The following is a 19506-nucleotide window of genomic DNA, read 5'->3' as shown; positions in this document are numbered from 1 at the left end:
AGCATTGTTAGGTGGCACTGTGGGCACTGTTATGTGGACACAGATGAGACAGATGTGCCTCTTCCACTTCGGGACCCTGAATTCCCGGGGCGTCATATGACGACCTCCCGGGAATTCAGGTCCGCGCTGTGGTCATCATTCGGCCATAGCGCAGATGTCAAGTGGTTAAAGTGGTATTAAATTAAAAAACAAAAATGTAATATATTGCAGCTCACCAATCATTAGACGTGATGGCTGCATCAGTTTTCTTTTTTCCCTCTGTTGTCACCTGGTGATCTGGCTGGTAACAAACCTCCTGTATTAAAATGCCTACACTCTGGATGAATTAACACATGAATTAACACATGTGGCACAGCAGACAGCAGCATTTTTAGTTTGGGGGGAGGGGAGTGTTGGCAGTACTAGCAGATTTAAATAAACTAATAAATTGAAGCCAAATTTCAGCTAACACTTTATAAGCAGTTACAGCCAACAGATTTTTTTCCCATTTGGGAAAAAGGTTTTACATAAATAAATAAAAGCGGATCATTATGAATACCCCTGTCAGTGTTAATTAGTTAGTCTCACCCCTGTAAATGATATATCTTGCAAGAGAGCTTGTTCTTTTGAAAAACAATAGACTTAATGGCCAGTTCACCAGGTGAAAATAGAAGAAAAAAGGGTTTTAAAAAAATTAGGGCAACTATCACATCTAAGACTTGGTAAGCTGCAAAATAATAAATGCTTGCTTTTGTGTTTAATACTGCTTTTAGGGTTTACAAACACTTTTTATGGTTTTATTGAAAAAAAAAAAAATATTGTAAATTTTACCGAAAAACAAAGAAGACTGCTATGTCATGCATGTCTAATCCAGCACCTCTACCATCTTACTTGATCCTGATGAGGTGGCCTGCTGTGTGATAATTTGTCTGGCAGTTTTCGGTCAATTCCATGTCCATTATCTAGGCGTGATTCCCTTGGCTTGTCAAACCAGTCTGTTTCCTCACGGCGCAGATGATAGGCTTTGGAAATTAATGATATGTCAATATTTCTTTTTATTGCATTATTGTGGACAGAGGTGTTAAAAAACCTGCTATATGATACTCATGCAAAAGACTAACCATGCATCTCATAACAAGATCAAAGGTTCACATATAGGCGAGCAAAATGAAATTTACTGTTGCAGTGCGCAAAGCAAGAATGACATAGATCATAAAAAATCTACAAAAACAATTGCCATGCCATCAGTGTGAAGAGGGTGAAATATTTCCTCATCATTTTTACTGGGTGCGGTGCACGTGGGCTCATATATACAGTATTCTATATAGAACATTTTACAAATAATGAGCCCTTAGTATGTAGCATCTATGTGTTAGATTTCAAGATCCCATGTTAAAATGTATGTCATATTAGGCTTTATTATCTCCTAAAAACAAGAACTGAAAGCTACAGAAAAGCAAAGAGAATTCCAGAGCTGCATATATTTTTTTCCTAAATTTTACACAGGATGGGCTGAGTTAAGGGAAACCATACATTAGTATTACTGTTTAATCCACTGAATGACTCTCATAAGCAGTAGATATTGAATATAATATCACTGGCAAGTCACTGTGTTTCTTTTCCTGTACATCTGTCTCACTAAAGTATATTATACCCCAAAGTTCATTTCTACCTCTAATGATGTTTGCAGATTACAGGATGCCGCTAAATAATATAATCTAGGGCCATGGTCTGTCTTTGATATGCAAGTGATACTCAGCTGCTAGTCCAAGCAACAAAATGGCAATGCACACATCTAAAACCTCTGTGTCTGGGAAATAAGTCTTATCAGATCATCATACAAGGAGTCTATCTCATGTCTTGCTTAAAGTTTCTTCTAGTGGTTGTCAGGAGCTGCTTCTTCTTCAGCACATCAGAATGAACCCAGAAGCTGGACTTGTAGGGGGAACATAGTCATCTTTTCAAATGAGAAACAAATCTAATTAATTGTATTTCCAGTTGCAAAGATGGTGCCAGCTAAATGATCTCCACTGAGAGTGAAGCTATCCTTTAGAAACCTTGTCATTACACAAGATCCTCAACCCATGCTTCTACTTTTATCAGCTATGGTCAGGTATCAATACTTACAAAAGCCTCCCAGACACACCTACAGTTAGTGCTGAATGCAGCAACCACATTAGATAACTAATTTCATGATGCCCCCATAACATCTATCCTCTATTCACTTTGCTGATCACTTGTTATAAGGTGAATTTAACTCAAGATTGGCCCCTTTCATTTAGGACTAATCACTGACTTTGACTGAGTAAACAATTTGAAAAACCTGCTGCAGTCTAAATTCCCTTTTGTCTTTTTGGGCAAAAACTGGACATCTTCCAAATCCTCAACAATATCTGGAGTATGGGTTTTTGCCATGTATCATCCACATTCTGGAACTATTTAGTTTATTTATTACACTGGCATTATCTTTATATTATCATTATCTTTATATGTGTTTAAGGCCATGTTATTAATTCATCTGTTAAGTATGAGTGTCAGTACATTTTCTAAGTTTTCTCTGTATAGAACTTTGAGACAGACCCTCAACTGTTAATGCATATGGTCTATGCTTTGGGTCCTAAAGAATAAAAACATGTTAAAAATGTTTTTGTGCTGTTATGAATAAACAGAATGTCCCATTTTGGAAGCCATTCCTGCAGAAATCCGAAAGATTCCAAAGGGTTCACAAACTTTCCTCTACTATAGCACATGATATCAAGAACAATATGCCAAATAAACATGATATATTAATGTTTTACAGCATCTATTATACCAACACAATTCCAGTTTATCAGTTGAAATAAAAGAAAGTGTATCTGGAAGTGCACATTTTGGGAATATTTACACTTAAGGGATCATTTACTGAAGTTATTTTTTTTTCCCAAGAAGACCAGTATAAATGAGGCATGGATAATTTCTGCAACCACTGAGTATCATTATGCATTCGATTAATGATAGGTGACATGACTTTATTATCAATTCTAACATGAAACTGAATTTATGTTGCAATTGTGATACTGTATTCTCAAAATGTTGTAATATAATTTGAAAATAAAACATCTTTAGATATGTACAAAACGTTTAAAGCAATACTTCTATTTACATGTAAGACGGGTTCAGTTGTGCATTAAAAGTCTATTGCTTTTGAAGAATAATTTGGTTTATTTGTATGTACTTTAAAAATAGCACCCTTTTAAAAATGATATTGATAATTTTGCCATGCAGTAAAATAGCAGAATATGCTTAATATTGCGGTTTATGTATTTTGAAGTACTTGCCATATTGAGATTTCCTTTGTTATTGTCTCAAAACAACATCAGTGATTAAACTTTAAACTAAAGCAATACAAGCATACTAAAAGTAAAATAGACAAAATACAATAGAGCAAAAAAAATATATATATATTTTTTAGACATTTGAATGCCACAGATTATATACAAAATTGAAACATCAGTACCACAATATTTAATACATGTATTTTTCTCACTAAATGTGTCTCCAATATTAAAATGCCTCACTATGAATGGACTATTACTGAATGTTTTTTTCACAGAACATTTGTTACACTTTGTGGTGGGTATCACTTTCAAGTGCAAAACCAGTGTCAACAAATGAGGTGAACTAATGGTGTACACATGAGAGTTTTGTTGCATCATTCAATTATTTAGCATTTTCATACACTTAAGTTTTGTCCTTTATAAGAAACGGGATTTTTGTGCAGTAGACTTTTAAGAAAATTTTAATTTTGTGCAGTGAACATGATGAATTATAAGGCTAGTAAAATTATTCTGATTACATATTAATAAACTGTGTTAATAGCATTACTGTGGTGCAATTTTGGAATAGTTGCAATATATGTATATTGAATTTGAGTAAATTTGATTTAAAAATTGTGTTAACATGTTTTTGTAATACAATTATATTATGAACTATATATGTTGAACATAATATAAATGAATAATTGATAACTATTTGATTTGTTATTGATACGTTTTAGATATTCCAGTAAGTTCTTATTGAAGAACAAAACTGACATGCAATACAAAGACATTCACAGACTCTACGAGACTGGCAACAGAAGACTCCTACCATCAATAAAGGAATTTTCTGGAGATTTATCCAAAACAAACAGAAAAAAACATTCATTTACCAACAGACACATTGTTCATATCATGTATCCCATCCACATTTTCAAAAGATTTGATAATTAAAAAGACATCCAGATCTTAGAATGAATCAGATATTGTTGTAAATATAGTAAGCTATTTGATGCTGACCCAGTGACCTGATTCAGTGCTTTTTTTTTAAATTGCCAGTCATTTTAAGACAAATAATGAAAAAAAAAAAAAAAGAAAAAAAAAAGAAAACACTTGACCCAACTTGATATTTGAAGCAGGACAAGTTTGCTGAGTATAAGCAAATCTCCTTGTAGGAGATAGGGGTATTAATAGAGGTTTAATAAACCATAACATAACACAGCTTGTACTGACACAATATTCATGGACCAAAACACACTATCCACTTTTAGGCTATATGAAGCAGGTAATATAACGATTTAAAGCGATTGTAAAGTCTTGTTTTTAAAAAAATAACAAGCATGTTATACTTACCTCCTCTGTGCAGTTGGTTTTGCACAGAGCAGCCCGGATCCTCCTCTTTGCTGCTCCTGGCCCCTCCCTCCTATCAAGTGACCTCACAGTCTGCAGCTTCCTATTGGGGCAGTGGAGCCAAGTCACAGCTCCGTGTGTCCATTCAGACATAGAGCCCCAACCTGGCCCCGCCCCCTCTATCCCCGGATGGCTAACTGACTTTGGCAGCCGGGGGAGCCAATGGTGCCCTGCTGTGTAACAGCCAATCAGGAGGAGTATCCCGGACGACTTATACATTTGTGGACATTGCTGGAGAGAGATGGGGCTCAGGTAAGTAGTTAGGGGGGTGCTGGGGTGGCTACTACACACAAAAGGTTTTTATCTTAATGTATAGAATACATTAAGATAAAAAGCCTTCTGCCTTTACCACTCCTTTAACTTGCTGCTCAGATGAGTGCCAAGGTGCTGGATGATTAAATTTAGCTACGTGCATGTTTTGTTAAATTTAACTAGAACATTTGGTTTCTCTTCTGATGAACTTTAGGGTCTGTGTTGATTAGCTATTTTTTACTTCAAGTGGGTTTGTATCTGCATACAAGTCAATGGGAATGCCGCTTAAGTAGGTGAAATGCAGTTGAGAAGGAGGTCAACTGTACCTTACATGCATAATCCCAGAATCCAAGCTGATGTCAAACAGACACCATCACCACAAGCAAAAAGTCTGTCAAAACACACCCTTAGTGCAAGATCCTGTTGGCCGTACTAAGTTTTCAAAACTGAAGGCACACAACTTTTAGTACCCTAAGGAACACCTCCCTGCTAGGATCACATTTTCTTTTTATACAGAACATTTCTTGTTTTTCAAGAAATTAAATGATAATGGTTAATAACTTAAATGAGATTATACCTACTGATGGTGGAAAATAATGTGATTATAAGTAATTATATAGAGTAATGCAACTTCTCTAACTCTGCCACCTATTAGTACATGTCTTATTGTAAATTTGGAGCTTCCTATGAATGTCCATGTAACAGTGATCAAAATATGATTAACCACATGCCACTAAAACATCACTAAACAACTGTTCAATATAGGAGGCAATATTTCAACAACAATTGTTTACATGTCAATTTCTAATCAGTTTTAATGAACTATTCTTCTGAAATGTTAATCTTTATATTGCAAAACATGAAACAACATCTGGGCAGCAGGTTGATAGTTGTCTTCCTTTGATAGGACCTACAGCCAAATTGATGCTAACAAATATCTAAAAATTTACAAAGGTAAAATATTGTTTGGATAAAAGGACAGATTTAGGGTTAATTAACCAGAGTACATTTTTCACATAGTTTGGTAAAATGAAATCATCTTTATTCATTCAATTTCATGCAAAGGAAATTGCTACATTTTAATGACTAATGAACCCTGTAATGTTTCGTAAACCATCCCCATTGTTTCAGTACAAGTTGTAATCATGCTCTATTGATATATAAAGAAATTCATTCTCCTACAAAACATAGTTGGATTTGATATTTTTAGCTGTTCAAAACATAAAGTATTAGTTACTTCTCAGATATGTGGTTGTTCACTTATTTTTCACTAATAAAATGCCTTGATAAATGTGGCATTCAAAAGTCAGCCATTTTCTATTGATTTGAATTTTATAGGCTTTAATACTTTAATATACTTTAATACACAGCGCAAAAAAACAAAAAACAAAAAAAAACTTTAAAATAAAACAAACAAAAATGAAATGTCAAAATGCTGTTGTTAAACATGCTATATAACCACTGAATCTAAAATACTATGTGGGGAATTTAACATACATTTCTTGGTGTTTCAAAGTTAAATGACATTACTAAAAGCAAATTATATATAATATATTTATATATTTATTTAATTATTGAATGTAGTTGTTTACTTAAACCAGAACTGGATTAAGGCTACCTGGGGCCCAAGGCAGAGTAGAAACATTGTGACACCCACATCAATATCTAACAGCAGGCATGGCATCCAGAGAAATTTGTAAGCCTTGGGGTTTTCTATGTCCCTTCACTACACCAAAATCCAATGAGAGTATGTATGAGTGTATGAGTGTGCATAAGAGTGCCCCATAATAGTTTACTCTGTGACAGCACCAGTACTGGGACAAGGTCACCTAGTGCCCAGGGCGAGCATGCCAAATTGCGCCCCCCCCCCGGGTTGGGCATGACCAATCATCTTCTGTCTGGTCTGATAACCACACCTGATCATACCTACATATAGAATTCAAGAGTTAGGGATGGATAAATTACAAAGTGCAAGGGTCAAGAGCAGAAATAATGTACAGAGTATAGGAATCAGCAACAGGGGTATTTTATAAAAGCAGTGGGCTTGTGTGCAGGATCATAAGTTGGGCCCAGCTTCTAGAATATAAAGTGCGGTGAGTGGCAAAAATTGGGTGTGGCTTTCACTTTGTTGACTATTGAGTATGGCTTAAAAAGATTTACAGTACAAGGGTTCAGTAGCAAGTGATGCAGAGCTCAGGAATGGGAAAAAGATCTGAAGTTTTTTAGGGTAGGAAGGGTCCACTTCTTTTAGTGCTTGTTCAGAACATCTACAATATTTTAGTGTGCATGAGGACTGGTGTAAAACCCAAGATGTTATATATTGCAGCTTAACAATCATTAGATGTGGTGGCTGCATTAGTTTTATTTTAGGCTTTTCCCTTCTGTTTTCACCTGGTGATCTGGCTAGTGGCACACGTCCTGTATTAGAGTGCCCCCAATGTGGCTAAAGGAGCACAGAAGGCACAGTCGATAGCAGCATGGTCAGTTTGGGAAGGAGGGTAGTGTTAGATGTACTAGCAGATTTAGCAACACTAACAAGTTGAAGCCAAACTCATGTTAAAACAGGATCACACATTATCCACACTTCAGCACACTGGACTCCTCTACTTTCTGCTCTGCTGTCTAAAGTCAACATGGGAAAGTGAATGAGGAGGACACGCTCTGACACACAGGGGAGCTCTGACACACAGGGGGGCTCTGACACACAGGGGGGCTCTGACACACAAGGGGGGCTCTGATACACAGAGGAGCTCTGACACACACAGGGGAGCTCTGACGCATAGGGGAGCTCTGACACACACAGGGGAGCTCTGACACACAAGGGGGCTCTGACACACGGGAGCTCTGACACACACAGGGGAGCTCTGACACACAAAGGGGAGCTCTGACAGACAGCGGGCTCTGACGTACAGGGGGGCTCTGACACACAGGGGGGCTCTGACACACAGGGGAGCTCTCACACACACAGGGGGGCTCTGACACACAGGGGAGCTCTGACACACACAGGGGAGCTCTGACACACACAGGGGAGCTCTGATAGACAGGGGGGCTCTGACACACAGGGGGGCTCTGACAGACATGGGGCTCTGACACACAGGGGGAGCTCTGACACACACAGGGGGCTCTGACACACAGGGGAGCTCTGACACACACAGGGGAGCTCTGACACACAGGGGGCTCTGACACACAAGGGGGCTCTGACACACAGGGGAGCTCTGACACACAGGGGGGCTCTGACACACAGGGGGGCTCTGACACACACAGGGGGGCTCTGGCACACAGGGGAGCTCTGACACACAGGGGAGCTCTGACACACACAGGGGAGCTCTGACACACAGGGGAACTCTGACACACACAGGGGAGCTCTGACACACACAGGGGAGCTCTGACACACACAGGGGAGCTCAGACACACAGGGGAGCTCTGACACACACAGGGGGCTCTGACACACAGGGGAGCTCTGACACACACAGGGGAGCTCAGACACACAGGGGAGCTCTGACACACACAGGGGGCTCTGACACACAGGGGAGCTCTGACACACACAGGGGAGCTCTGACACACAGGGGGCTCTGACACACAAGGGGGCTCTGACACACAGGGGAGCTCTGACACACAGGGGGGCTCTGACACACAGGGGGGCTCTGACACACACAGGGGGGCTCTGGCACACAGGGGAGCTCTGACACACAGGGGGGCTCTGACACACAGGGGGGCTCTGACACACAGGGGAGCTCTCACACACACAGGGGGGCTCTGACACACAGGGGAGCTCTGACACACACAGGGGAGCTCTGACACACACAGGGGAGCTCTGATAGACAGGGGGGCTCTGACATACAGGGGGGCTCTGACAGACATGGGGGCTCTGACACACAGGGGAGCTCTGACACACACAGGGGGCTCTGACACACAAGGGGGCTCTGACACACAGGGGAGCTCTGACACACAGGGGGGCTCTGACACACAGGGGGGCTCTGATACACACAGGGGGGCTCTGGCACACAGGGGAGCTCTGACACACAGGGGAGCTCTGACACACACAGGGGAGCTCTGACACACAGGGGAACTCTGACACACACAGGGGAGCTCTGACACACACAGGGGAGCTCGGACACACAGGGGAGCTCTGACACACACAGGGGAGCCATGGCACACACAGGGGAGCTTTGACACACAGGGGAGCTTTGACACACACAGGGGAGCTCTGACACATAGGGGAGCTCTGACACACAGGGGAGCTCTGACACACAGGGGAGCTCTGACACATAGGGGAGCTCTGACACACAGGGGAGCTCTGATATACACAGGGGAGCTCTGACACACAGGGGAGCTCTGACACACAAGGGGGCTCTGACACACGGGGGGCTCTGACACACAAGGGGGCTCTGACACACAAGGGGGCTCTGACACACAGGGGGGCTCTGACACACAGGGGGGCTCTGATTCCCAACGTCTATGGAAATTGCAGCTTGCTGAAATAATGTTTCCCATCCTTTGTCCCCAGTCTGCACATGTACAGAGCTCTAAGCTAACACCCCAGCTCTTTGCTAGAAATATGGGGCTGACAGAGCAGGGGAGGGCTCAATAGACTGACAGGAGGCTGGGCTAATAGGAACAAGTATTTTTTTTTCATTGCACCCACCTTATTTCAGGCAAATAATATAGTAAGTACACTGCTGTTAGTGAGGCATATCCTGTGTTCAGGATGGGAGACAGCTGGCGGGAGTTAGTTAAGCACTGGATCCCCTCCCTATACACAAGTACTAGATGGATCAGCAGAGAACATTAACAACTGAAAAGTCCCAGTATATATTCTCAACATATATAAGAATTGTTCTTCTCTTTTAGTAAACCTGCTCTGCAAAGTACAGGGCGGGTTTACAGCACAGCCAGGTACAGATGGAAGGCAGTTTGGAAGCAGTGGGGACCCACATGGAAGAAAGCTGACATCCATCCTGTGAGATCTTCATGTTGGGAGAGCTGTGTGATGTATGCAGTGGGAGGGAAGCAATGATCGGGACTGCACTGTTGTGTTATCATCTTGCTCCGCCCACCTGTAGAGGAGCTCTCAGTGTCACAGTCCGATCCAGCCAGACTGATGAGAAATCAAGCCCAGGAGAGTGAATTCTTCTCCCTCTGTGCCAGGATGTGGTTGCCGCTGTAGAGAGGAGGCAAGCAATATGTATGGGCGCATCTTCAGCCCACTTTTTGGGCAGGCTGTAGCATTGAGTGAAGCCATAACCTAAATATACTCTGCCCAGATTCCTCTGCATACTGCTGCAGGCAACCCAGCGCCCCCTCCCACACTCCTCCCACACCCCGCCCAGGGCAGCCCCCCTCCCGCCCACACCTTGTACCAGCCCTGGACAGCACCATGTGCAAAATTGTCCTACCCTGAGAGATAGTTCTCTGAGAGACTGTGTCCTCATAGACAGAATGCCCTGTTACAGTGCCCTGTTGGAGGGAGACAGAGAATGCCCTGTAACATGCCTTGACTGTTTTTGAAGCACGCCTTCTGCGAAAGAAGTAAACTGTCTTTTGTTAGCATTTTATAAAAGAAAAATAGCAGTAATATTCTTTAAAATGGTCATAAGAAAAACTGTGAGGAAGCTCTGTGAGAAAGCTAGATTTTGTTACTACCTACCTCATATTACAGAGAGTCTAAGTTTGTATAAAATAAAATTTCCTGGTAGGGATGTGCAAAAAGTGGTAACTCTTAGCAACTAACCATAAATACTCTTTTAAAGTAGAACTAAAATCATTTTTTTTTTCATTTAAGATAGAATAAGGGAGGGCACTGTCAGTTTTTTTTTTTGCTGTCTGTGTTCCATTGGGGAGATTTCCCTTCACTCGCTTTGCCATAACCAAAACAGGATGTGAGAGGAAATCCCTCCAAGGTGAGGGAAGCCCTGGTTGTCACCAGGGTCACCAGAACTAGTGTCTGTATTGGAAGATCCTCCATCCACATGGTCTGGTGATAACCCAAATTGCATGGCAAGTTTTTTGAAGTTGTAATCTTTTTGTCATAGCATTTTGGAAAATTAAGAAATTAACCACTTGACCTCCAGAAGGTTTACCCCCTTCATGGCCAGGACATTTTTTTGCAATATGGCACTGTGTTACTTTACTGACAATTGCGCGGTCAAGCAACAATATACCAAAACACATTTTTTGGCCTTTTTTTCCAAAAACAGAGCTTTCTTTTGGTGCTTTTGATCACCTCTGTTTTTTTTTTTTTGCCCTATAAACAAAAAAAAGACCAATAACTTTAAAAAAAAAACAATATTTTTTACTTTCTGCTATAAACCATAACCAATAGAAAAATGTAAAAAAATGTATTTCTTCATCAATATAGGCCAATATGTATTCTGCTACATATTTTTGATAAAAAATCCCAATAAGAGTATATTGATTGGTTTGCGCAAAAGTTATAGCATCTACAAACTATGGGATATTTTTATTTATTTGTTTGACACTTTTTGGGGACCAGCAACAGTGATACAGTGATTAGTGCTAAAAAATATGCACTGTCACTGTACTAATGACACTGGCTAGAAACGGGTTAACATCAGGGGTGATCAAAGGGTTAACTGTGTGCCTAGGTTGTGCTTACTCACTGTGGGGGAGGTGCTTTGACTAGGGGAAGGCAAAAATTCATGTTCCTGCTGTGTCAGAAACACAGGATCAATGCCTTCCCTTCTGGCAGAATGACACCTTCCTTGTTTACATAGGCAGATTGTCTTTCCGCCTGTGTCCTGTGTAATTAGCTGGTGCCAGTGGACATTAAGTCCACGGTACCCGCTGCTGGGCTCATGCTGTGTATAATCACAGCTGGAGCGGGTCGCCGGCGGCACGTGCCCCTAGTGATTACTAGTGTTCTGTGATTGGATACAGCTAATCAAATTGTACAGGGTGCTGTGATTGGCCCACTAACATGTGATAGATGTGGGCCAACCACAGCATTTACTAAAGGAACAGAAGCTGTTCTTTTTACAAAGCAAATGTTTGTAAATATGTTGAATACCCAATTATGTGTTGGGGTGTTATTGGTTGACTGAAGTCAACACCCCTTCACCTTATTTACTAAGCTCAGCAAAGATTCACTTTGCAAAAATAACATTTACTTTGCTAATCAAACAGTCACCACTTTAGTATATTAACCTCAACTGTTAGCAGAGCTAAACAGAAACATCTCTTTTCTTTGCTCTTATGCTGGCCCTCCAAGGAGTCCTCCGACACTACCATGTGACCTGTATTAATTCACCTTGAGCCAAATGGCATCTGGGAGGGCTGGTAGACAAGGAGAGTGGCTTTCCTACACAGCACTGTTTAATTGACTAATGAATACGTGCAATGGCTGTCCCCTACCCCTCATAGGTCATTGGGCCCCAGGCAGCTGCTCTTTTGGGAATCCAGCTCTGACTTTAACAGCTACTTTAACCTGAAAATGAACTTTTCCATTACTATAAAAGTTTCTCTGAGAAAATTTAAAAGGTAAGAAGCCATTCATGTTATCAAGTAAATATAAGTATTAAAATCGCAAAAAATGTATTCAACTTAGTTTTTTTTTCTGTAATCATAACATTATAAACCAAACTACTGTTACTTATTTTTCCAGCATTTTTCATTTAAAACGTGTCATGCATTATCAGGGTCATGCAACAAATGAAATTAGGATAATCAGAAGCATTTAAAAAGAAAACACAGTGCATGCATATATTTATTAGACAGCGCATATACATTTATTAAACATCAAAAAAGACAAGAAAGCACAAAAGTAAAAGCATATATTTCACCAAATTTACAAACACTAATCTGTTCTGAAAAACATTAGGATATATGAATTTGATGTATCCATGTTTACTTAAATAATTCACTCCTTGCTGCTGCAAAATAATAGCATGTTGCAAAGCAGACTGTGCATGTGCTTGAAGCAGCAAGGAGACAGAGATATGAGCTTTACCTGTATTTTTACAATACAAATGGGAGAGATGCATGTTTGTGATATATAAAATATAGTTTGCAGATATCCATATTTGTGACTAATAAATAGTTTGCAGTTTGTAATGTAGCATTCATGTTAGCTACGAACATGAATGGTTAAAATTTATAGGACATTGTTATTTTAAATTATTTAAAAAAAATGGTTGTACCAAAATAGACATATTTTACATAAATATTACACTACACAATTTTTATGAAGAGCAGGAGAGTTGTTATAGGCATGCCAAATCCCCAAAATGCAATGGTAATGATATAATTAATAATAATGCTAATAATAATAATGATAACATTTTATAAAGCCTTAACACAAATAAAACACTAAAATAGAAGGGCCAAAAAAGGAAAATCAAGATTGAAAACTTAAAAAGGATAAAATACTTTAAAACAATGACATGAAAAACACAAAAACACACAAGAAAGGAAACATTTCAACAATCACAAAATAAATTAATAGCATGCATAGAAATGAAGATTTGTGTTGTGATAGTAGGAAAGAAGTCTGATGCCATGATTACCTTCGCTGTCTGACATGGCATGTTGAAAGTCATCCATGATAAATGCTATGTCTCGATCATAACCACGAGTCCTGGTTTCTTCTCTCATATGCTGTTGTACTTCAGGCAGAGAATGGCTAGAACCAAATTGGTCCCTGGTATCTGCAGATATTGGTGGTAATGGTCCAGCAGCAGCTCTTGCCATACCCATTGGCTGTCCAACAGGACTTAATGGGCTCTCTTCTTCGGAATTTTGTGCTACAATAGGAATCCTCCCTCTGCTTTGGCTAATAGGAAGACTAGATGGTTTTGTTCTTCCTGAAGGTGCTACATGGCTAAATGTCCCATCTAATGATTCTGCCTCATTCGCTTTCTGCCTTAATGAAGAACTTGATAAATCTCTCTTAATTGACAGGTCAAGGCCATATACTGATGAAGGCCTAGAAGAAGGTCTTGATCTATTACCACTTACATAGGGTTTATCAACTTCATCCTGCAATGTAGTTCTCAAATTTGTATTAAGAGATGATCCATGGGTTTGACCTAAGGCAGGGCCCAAGAATTTTTGTTGGTCTGTAATGTTTTTCCTTAAGCCATATGTAATATCATCCTGAAGCATTCTTACCTTTGTCGATATGCTTGGAATTGATGATGTACTAGAAGAGAGATAGGTTGAATAGTCAGGCTCGAGGTCTCGACTTTCCTGAATTGGAGAAAATTTTGAAATTTTGGGGTCTATTAAGGACTTTTTATGTTTTTGGTACAGAATAGCAGGAGGCAGCTGCTTGGCAGCTTGTTTTTCTAACGTGAGTCTGCTAATGCTATATTTTTCACTTTTAGGAAAGTGTCTGTACAGACTGTCTGAATGATAATAAGGTGAAAATCCAGCAAGGGGGTCTAAATTTTCTGTACCTCTTCGAAACTCCTGTTTTATTTGATGCTTAAGAAGTTTTAACTCATATGGATCTTCCATTGAATCCTCTTCTGCTTTTCCATAGCTATGTAATCGGGCTGAGGATGAAATAGGAGCTAAAAAGTCTGTTACTTCAGCAGTTCTTCTAGATTCAACACTTCGAAGGAGGCGGTCTGTTTTGGAAAGTTCTTTTTCATGTAGCCCAAATGCAGAGCTCAAAGACCCAGTTCCTTTTGTAAGTTCTCCAATGTCATCTATAAGAACATAATTCCTGGAAGCATGATGCTCTAAATCAGCATAAAATGAATCTGCAGATATACTAGACATTGGACTACTTGCCATGCTGCTTTTTTCATCTAGTCCTAATCGTAAATCTAAAGTACTATATTTACTACCAAGATGTGAAACAGAGTAACCACTGTCAGTAGAAACAGGTGCTATTATGAGAGGTTGATTTCTAATAACATCATAGTGTGATGGTATTTTAGGCTCTATATCTAATGCACCTTGTCTAGTTTTTTGCTGCAATAGTAAGAGTTGTGAAGCGTGTTGATAAGAAGGCTGCTGGGTAGGTGTAGATTGAGACTGAGGAGTAAAGGATATAGTTGGCACAGCTTGGAAAGTGGGTTGAGTTTGGTAAGATGAAACTTGTTGATGATATAAGGATGGCTGATAGTGGGACTGCTGAGGAAATTGTGTTGGAGCTTGAGTAAGCAATGTGGGAGTCTGATATTGGTACTGAGTGTAAGGACTTGTTTGTGGAGCAAACTGAGTTTCTGTCTGAGTTTGTGGTGGTAAATAAGGACTATATTCTGGTTGTGGGGCAGTTTGTGGTCTGTCCATGCCAATATGGCTTTCTATTCTTGTTGGTCTTGTGTTACTGACCTCACTGTCTGACATGTAATCACGTTCTTCAGCAACACCTTGCAGGTAAGCTCTCTCTCTCTTTTCTCTCTCTTTCAGTAAAGCTTCCTTTCTTCTGTTAATTCCCATTTCCAGGTATCTCAGTTTTGCATCAATTTCTTTTTCCTCTTCATCTAATTCTGCTTGTTTCTTGCGCAGTTTTGAAGATTCTCTTTCAACCAGATCCAGTTCTCTGTCAATATCTTGCAGAATTTTAGCACGAGCCATAGTGGTCGTTCTACAAATTCTTCTTCGAGAAACTGATCCAACAGTGCTGTAAGGTGATTGTAAGCCATTGCTAGCTTCCTCTGGTGGAGGGTTTGGCAGTGTTCTTTTTACCTTCTTTTGAGTACCACTTTGAATACTTTTTGTCTAAGGTAATCAAAAATACAAATATAATTAAATTACATTAAATAAATGACATAAAACAGTACATCTACAAAGCATAAAATATACTTTGGGATAATAGAAAACCTGTCTATTCCAACATAAACACATATATAATTGGCAGCTAAGAAAGTTGTTAATTCATTAATGTATGTATTCTACCTCCTTTATGTTTATAAAGATAACTATATAACTTATGATTATTATTGAAACCTATTGAAAATTATTAAACCTGTTTAAGAAGACAACTAACTAACATACATTCCTGTCAATTTATAAAGATTGTCAAAGAAAATCTTTGGAATTCTGTTGCCCTCCTGCACCACAAATGTCAGTGCTTGTGGCCTATTCATGTATCTGTCAGAAACAGATAAATAAATCTGTTATACGGAGTCCAACACTGAGGCAGAGTATCAATCCCAATGAGCTCCCTGCCAGGCCACTGCACCTGTCATATAGCCACTATTCGGCACAATATTGTCTATAGAATCTGCCTACTGCTTCCAATCACACAGGAAGCAGACCTGATGGCAAATTTGTTCCTCAAAGCTTCCCAACAGGCGCTACCCACACCAAAACAAAAATCCTCAGTCATGCACCAGCCTATGTGTGACAGAGTTCCCCATCTGGCTCTCCTCACCCCACAGCTCAATTCAATGTCCACTGCATATGCTGGGTGCAAAGATCCTAATGTGGAACTCTGAGAGACTAGTTCCTATCAGGTCCACCTTCCTTCTGATTGGAAGTGGACAGAAGTGGGTTGATTTCATAGCTGCTATTGGACTGAAGAATGGCTATGAAATCTGTCCACTGCTGTCTACTATCAATCTATAGGCAGGTGAACCTGTTATGGAACTGGTCTCTCAAAGGCCCACATGAGGTTTCTTCCACTGCCAGTGTGCCCCTACAACATTGGTTACTTGGTCCCTAACAGCCTGGGACCTAGCAACCAAAGAAGTAAAAGCAAAACTCATTTTAAAACACATTATTTGAGTAGTAAACACACACCAACCTTTCCTTGCCATATGCCAAACTTGGTCTTATCTACCTGCTGTTTCATTATATAAGAACTGCCTGTAATTTTTTATTTAAATTGTTGGATCTACCTATATCTGTCATACATACCAGAATTCTTGCCAAAACAAAGCTTTCATTAATTTAATTTAATTTAATTCATCTTTTCTCTCCAGCTTGTCTGAGGGTTGCAATCATTTATCGGCCTCCCGGACCAGTGACACGCTTTCTGGATGACTTCTTTGCATGGCTACTCTACTTTCTCTCCTCTGAAGTACCTGCCATCATCCTAGGTGACTTTAACATTCCAACCAATATTAATACTGCAACCACTTTTCAACTGATCAACCTAACCTCCTCTTTTAACCTAACACAGTGGACACAAACCACCACTCACGCCAACGGCAATACTCTCGACCTCATATTCTCCCATCGCTGCACTCCCTGCAACCTCTCTAACATCTCCCTTTCCTCTCTCTGATCACAACCTTATCTGTTTCACCCTCTCTCCACCTTCCGCCCAGTTACCACCGATGAAGTTGATAAACTCCTCTCCATAGCCCACCTCACCACCTGTCCCCTATCCCCTCACAATTACTGCGACCACCTTCCCACTCTATCCTAAACTTCCTAACCCACATCTTCAACCTCTCCCTCTCCTCCGGCACCTTTCCTCAAACATGCACTTGGTTACCCCCATACTTAAAAAAACCCTCACTAGACCCCACCTGTTTGAATAACTTAAGACCCATTTCCCTGCTCCCATTTGCCTCCAAGCTCATTGAACGCCTTGTCCATGACCAAATGAGTCTCTACCTCATGGACAACAACCTTCTCGACCCCCTACAGTCCAGCTTCCGTACACAACATTCTACTGAAACTGCCCTTCTAAAACTCACCAATGACCTACTAACTGCTAAAACCAATGGCCATTACTTCATACTCATATTCTTAGACCTCTCTGCTGCCTTAGTTGACCACCTGCTGTTGACACAGTTGACACAGTTGACACAGTTGATCACCTGCTCCTCCTCAGCAAACTACACTCCCTTGGCCTCTGTAATTCTGCTTTATCCTGGTTCTGCTCCTACCTATCTCAGCACACTTTCAGTGTCACTTACAACTCCATCTCCTCTACTCCTCTCCCTCTCTCTGTTGGGGTACCCCAAGGCTCTGTCCTTGGTCACCTCCTATTCTCGTTCTATACCTCTTCCCTGGGCCAGTTGATAACCTCCCATGGCTTCCAATACCACCTCTATGCCGATGACACATAGATCTATCTCTCCACTCCTCAATTCACCCCCTCGATCTCCTCACAGATCTCAAACTTACTGAATGACATCCTGGTATGGATGTCACACCACTTTCTCAAACTCAATCTTTCTAAAACTGAGCTTGTAATATTTTCTTCTTCCCGGTCACCCCCATGACTTTACCATTAGGATCAACAGCACAACCATTGGTCCCTCCACACATGCCAGGGTGCTGGGTGTAATCCTTGACTCTGACCTCTCCTTCAGCCCCCACATCCAATCGCTGGCTAAATCCTGCTGCCTTAACCTCGGCAACATCTCCAGAATTCAACCCTTCCTGACACCACAAAGCAACTTATTCACTCCTTGATTATTTCCTGCCTTGACTACTGCAACTCTCTCCTAAATGACCTACCCTTACGCAGGCTATCCCCCTTCAGTCTATTATGAATGCTGCTGCTAGACTAATACACCTCACTAATCAATCTGTGACTGCTGCCCCTCTCTGCCAATCCCTTCACTGTCTTCCCCTACCCCACCATATAAAATTCAAAATGCTAACCACAACATACAAGGCCATCCACAACACTGCCCCCAGCTACATCACCAACTTCATCTGCAGATATCGTCCAAATCCTCCCCTCCTGCTCACTAGCTCCCTTGTTACCTTTTCTCATGCTCATCTTCAGGACTTTTCCAGAGCCTCTCCCATCCTCTGGAATTCCCTGCCCCGGTATATCTGATCAGCCCCTAACCTGTCCACCTTTAGGAGATCCCTGAAAACTCACTTTTTCAGGGAATCCTATCCCACACCCACCTAACAACCCCATCAAATCATTCCCCGCATCTATTACCTTTTGTACCACCACCCCCTCCCTTTAGAATGCAAGCTCTATGAGCAGGGCCCTCCTGTCCCGTCTGTATTGAACGGTACTGTAATTGTGCTGTTCCCCCTCTACATTGTAAAGCGCCGCATAAACTGTTGGTGCAATATAAATCGTTAATATTAATAATAATAATAATTAGGTGCAGGACATTTCAAAGGGACCATACTACTATCTATCTATCTATCTATCTATCTATCTATCTATCTATCTATCTATCTATCTATCTATCTATCTATCTATCTTATGCAAAGAAGAATACTGTATGTGTTTTTTATAAGTTATAAGAGGTATTTAAACTCAATAAATATTGTATGAATATATAAAATCATGGAAGTCTCCAAGACCACTGAAAATGATGTGACATGTGCAATGACCACACAGACGTAATCTTCATAGCCCCAAGCCACTGGACACTAATCTTCTCTTGCATCTCCTGCTATTGTCTATTGCTATTGACTATTGTTCTCTCTCTCCCCCTGCTGGGTACTATTGTTCCTACCCACCTCCTCCTGGGTATTTTTGTTACTCCACAGCCCCCGCTGGACACTATTACTCCCTCACCTCCTGATGGATTTATAGTCTTCCCCTTTCCCACTGAGTACTGTTGTTCATTTGTTCTGTTACTGTTCCCCCCACTCTGGACAGTACTGTTTCTACACCCCCCTTGTTAGGCACTATTGTCCCGCTTCTTTTGCTGGGTACAATTGTTCC

The 19506-nt window shown here is 40.7% G+C and overlaps 1 protein-coding gene across 9 annotated transcripts in view; it reads right to left on the bottom strand.

The window, feature by feature from the left end:
• Nucleotides 1-19506, bottom strand: part of PCLO (piccolo presynaptic cytomatrix protein) — a 547854-nt gene that overhangs the window by 124805 nt on the left and 403543 nt on the right. For 6 of the 9 annotated variants that reach the window (XM_073619550.1, XM_073619551.1, XM_073619554.1 and 3 more), the window contains exons 7-9: nucleotides 13460-15626; nucleotides 4108-4125; nucleotides 871-1001 (exon numbers count right to left, since the gene is read on the bottom strand). In XM_073619550.1, the coding sequence (XP_073475651.1) occupies nucleotides 871-1001; nucleotides 4108-4125; nucleotides 13460-15626 (2316 nt within the window). The remainder of the gene's footprint in view (nucleotides 1-870; nucleotides 1002-4107; nucleotides 4126-13459; nucleotides 15627-19506) is intronic. The other 3 variants (XM_073619552.1, XM_073619557.1, XM_073619558.1) reach the window with 1 other exon arrangement.

Source organism: Aquarana catesbeiana, linkage group LG03, assembly GCF_042186555.1.
Source record: "Aquarana catesbeiana isolate 2022-GZ linkage group LG03, ASM4218655v1, whole genome shotgun sequence".
Classification (NCBI taxonomy): Eukaryota; Metazoa; Chordata; class Amphibia; order Anura; family Ranidae; genus Aquarana; species Aquarana catesbeiana.
Note: the sequence above shows the minus strand (reverse complement) of the source record. Positions and strands in the feature narration are given on the sequence as shown.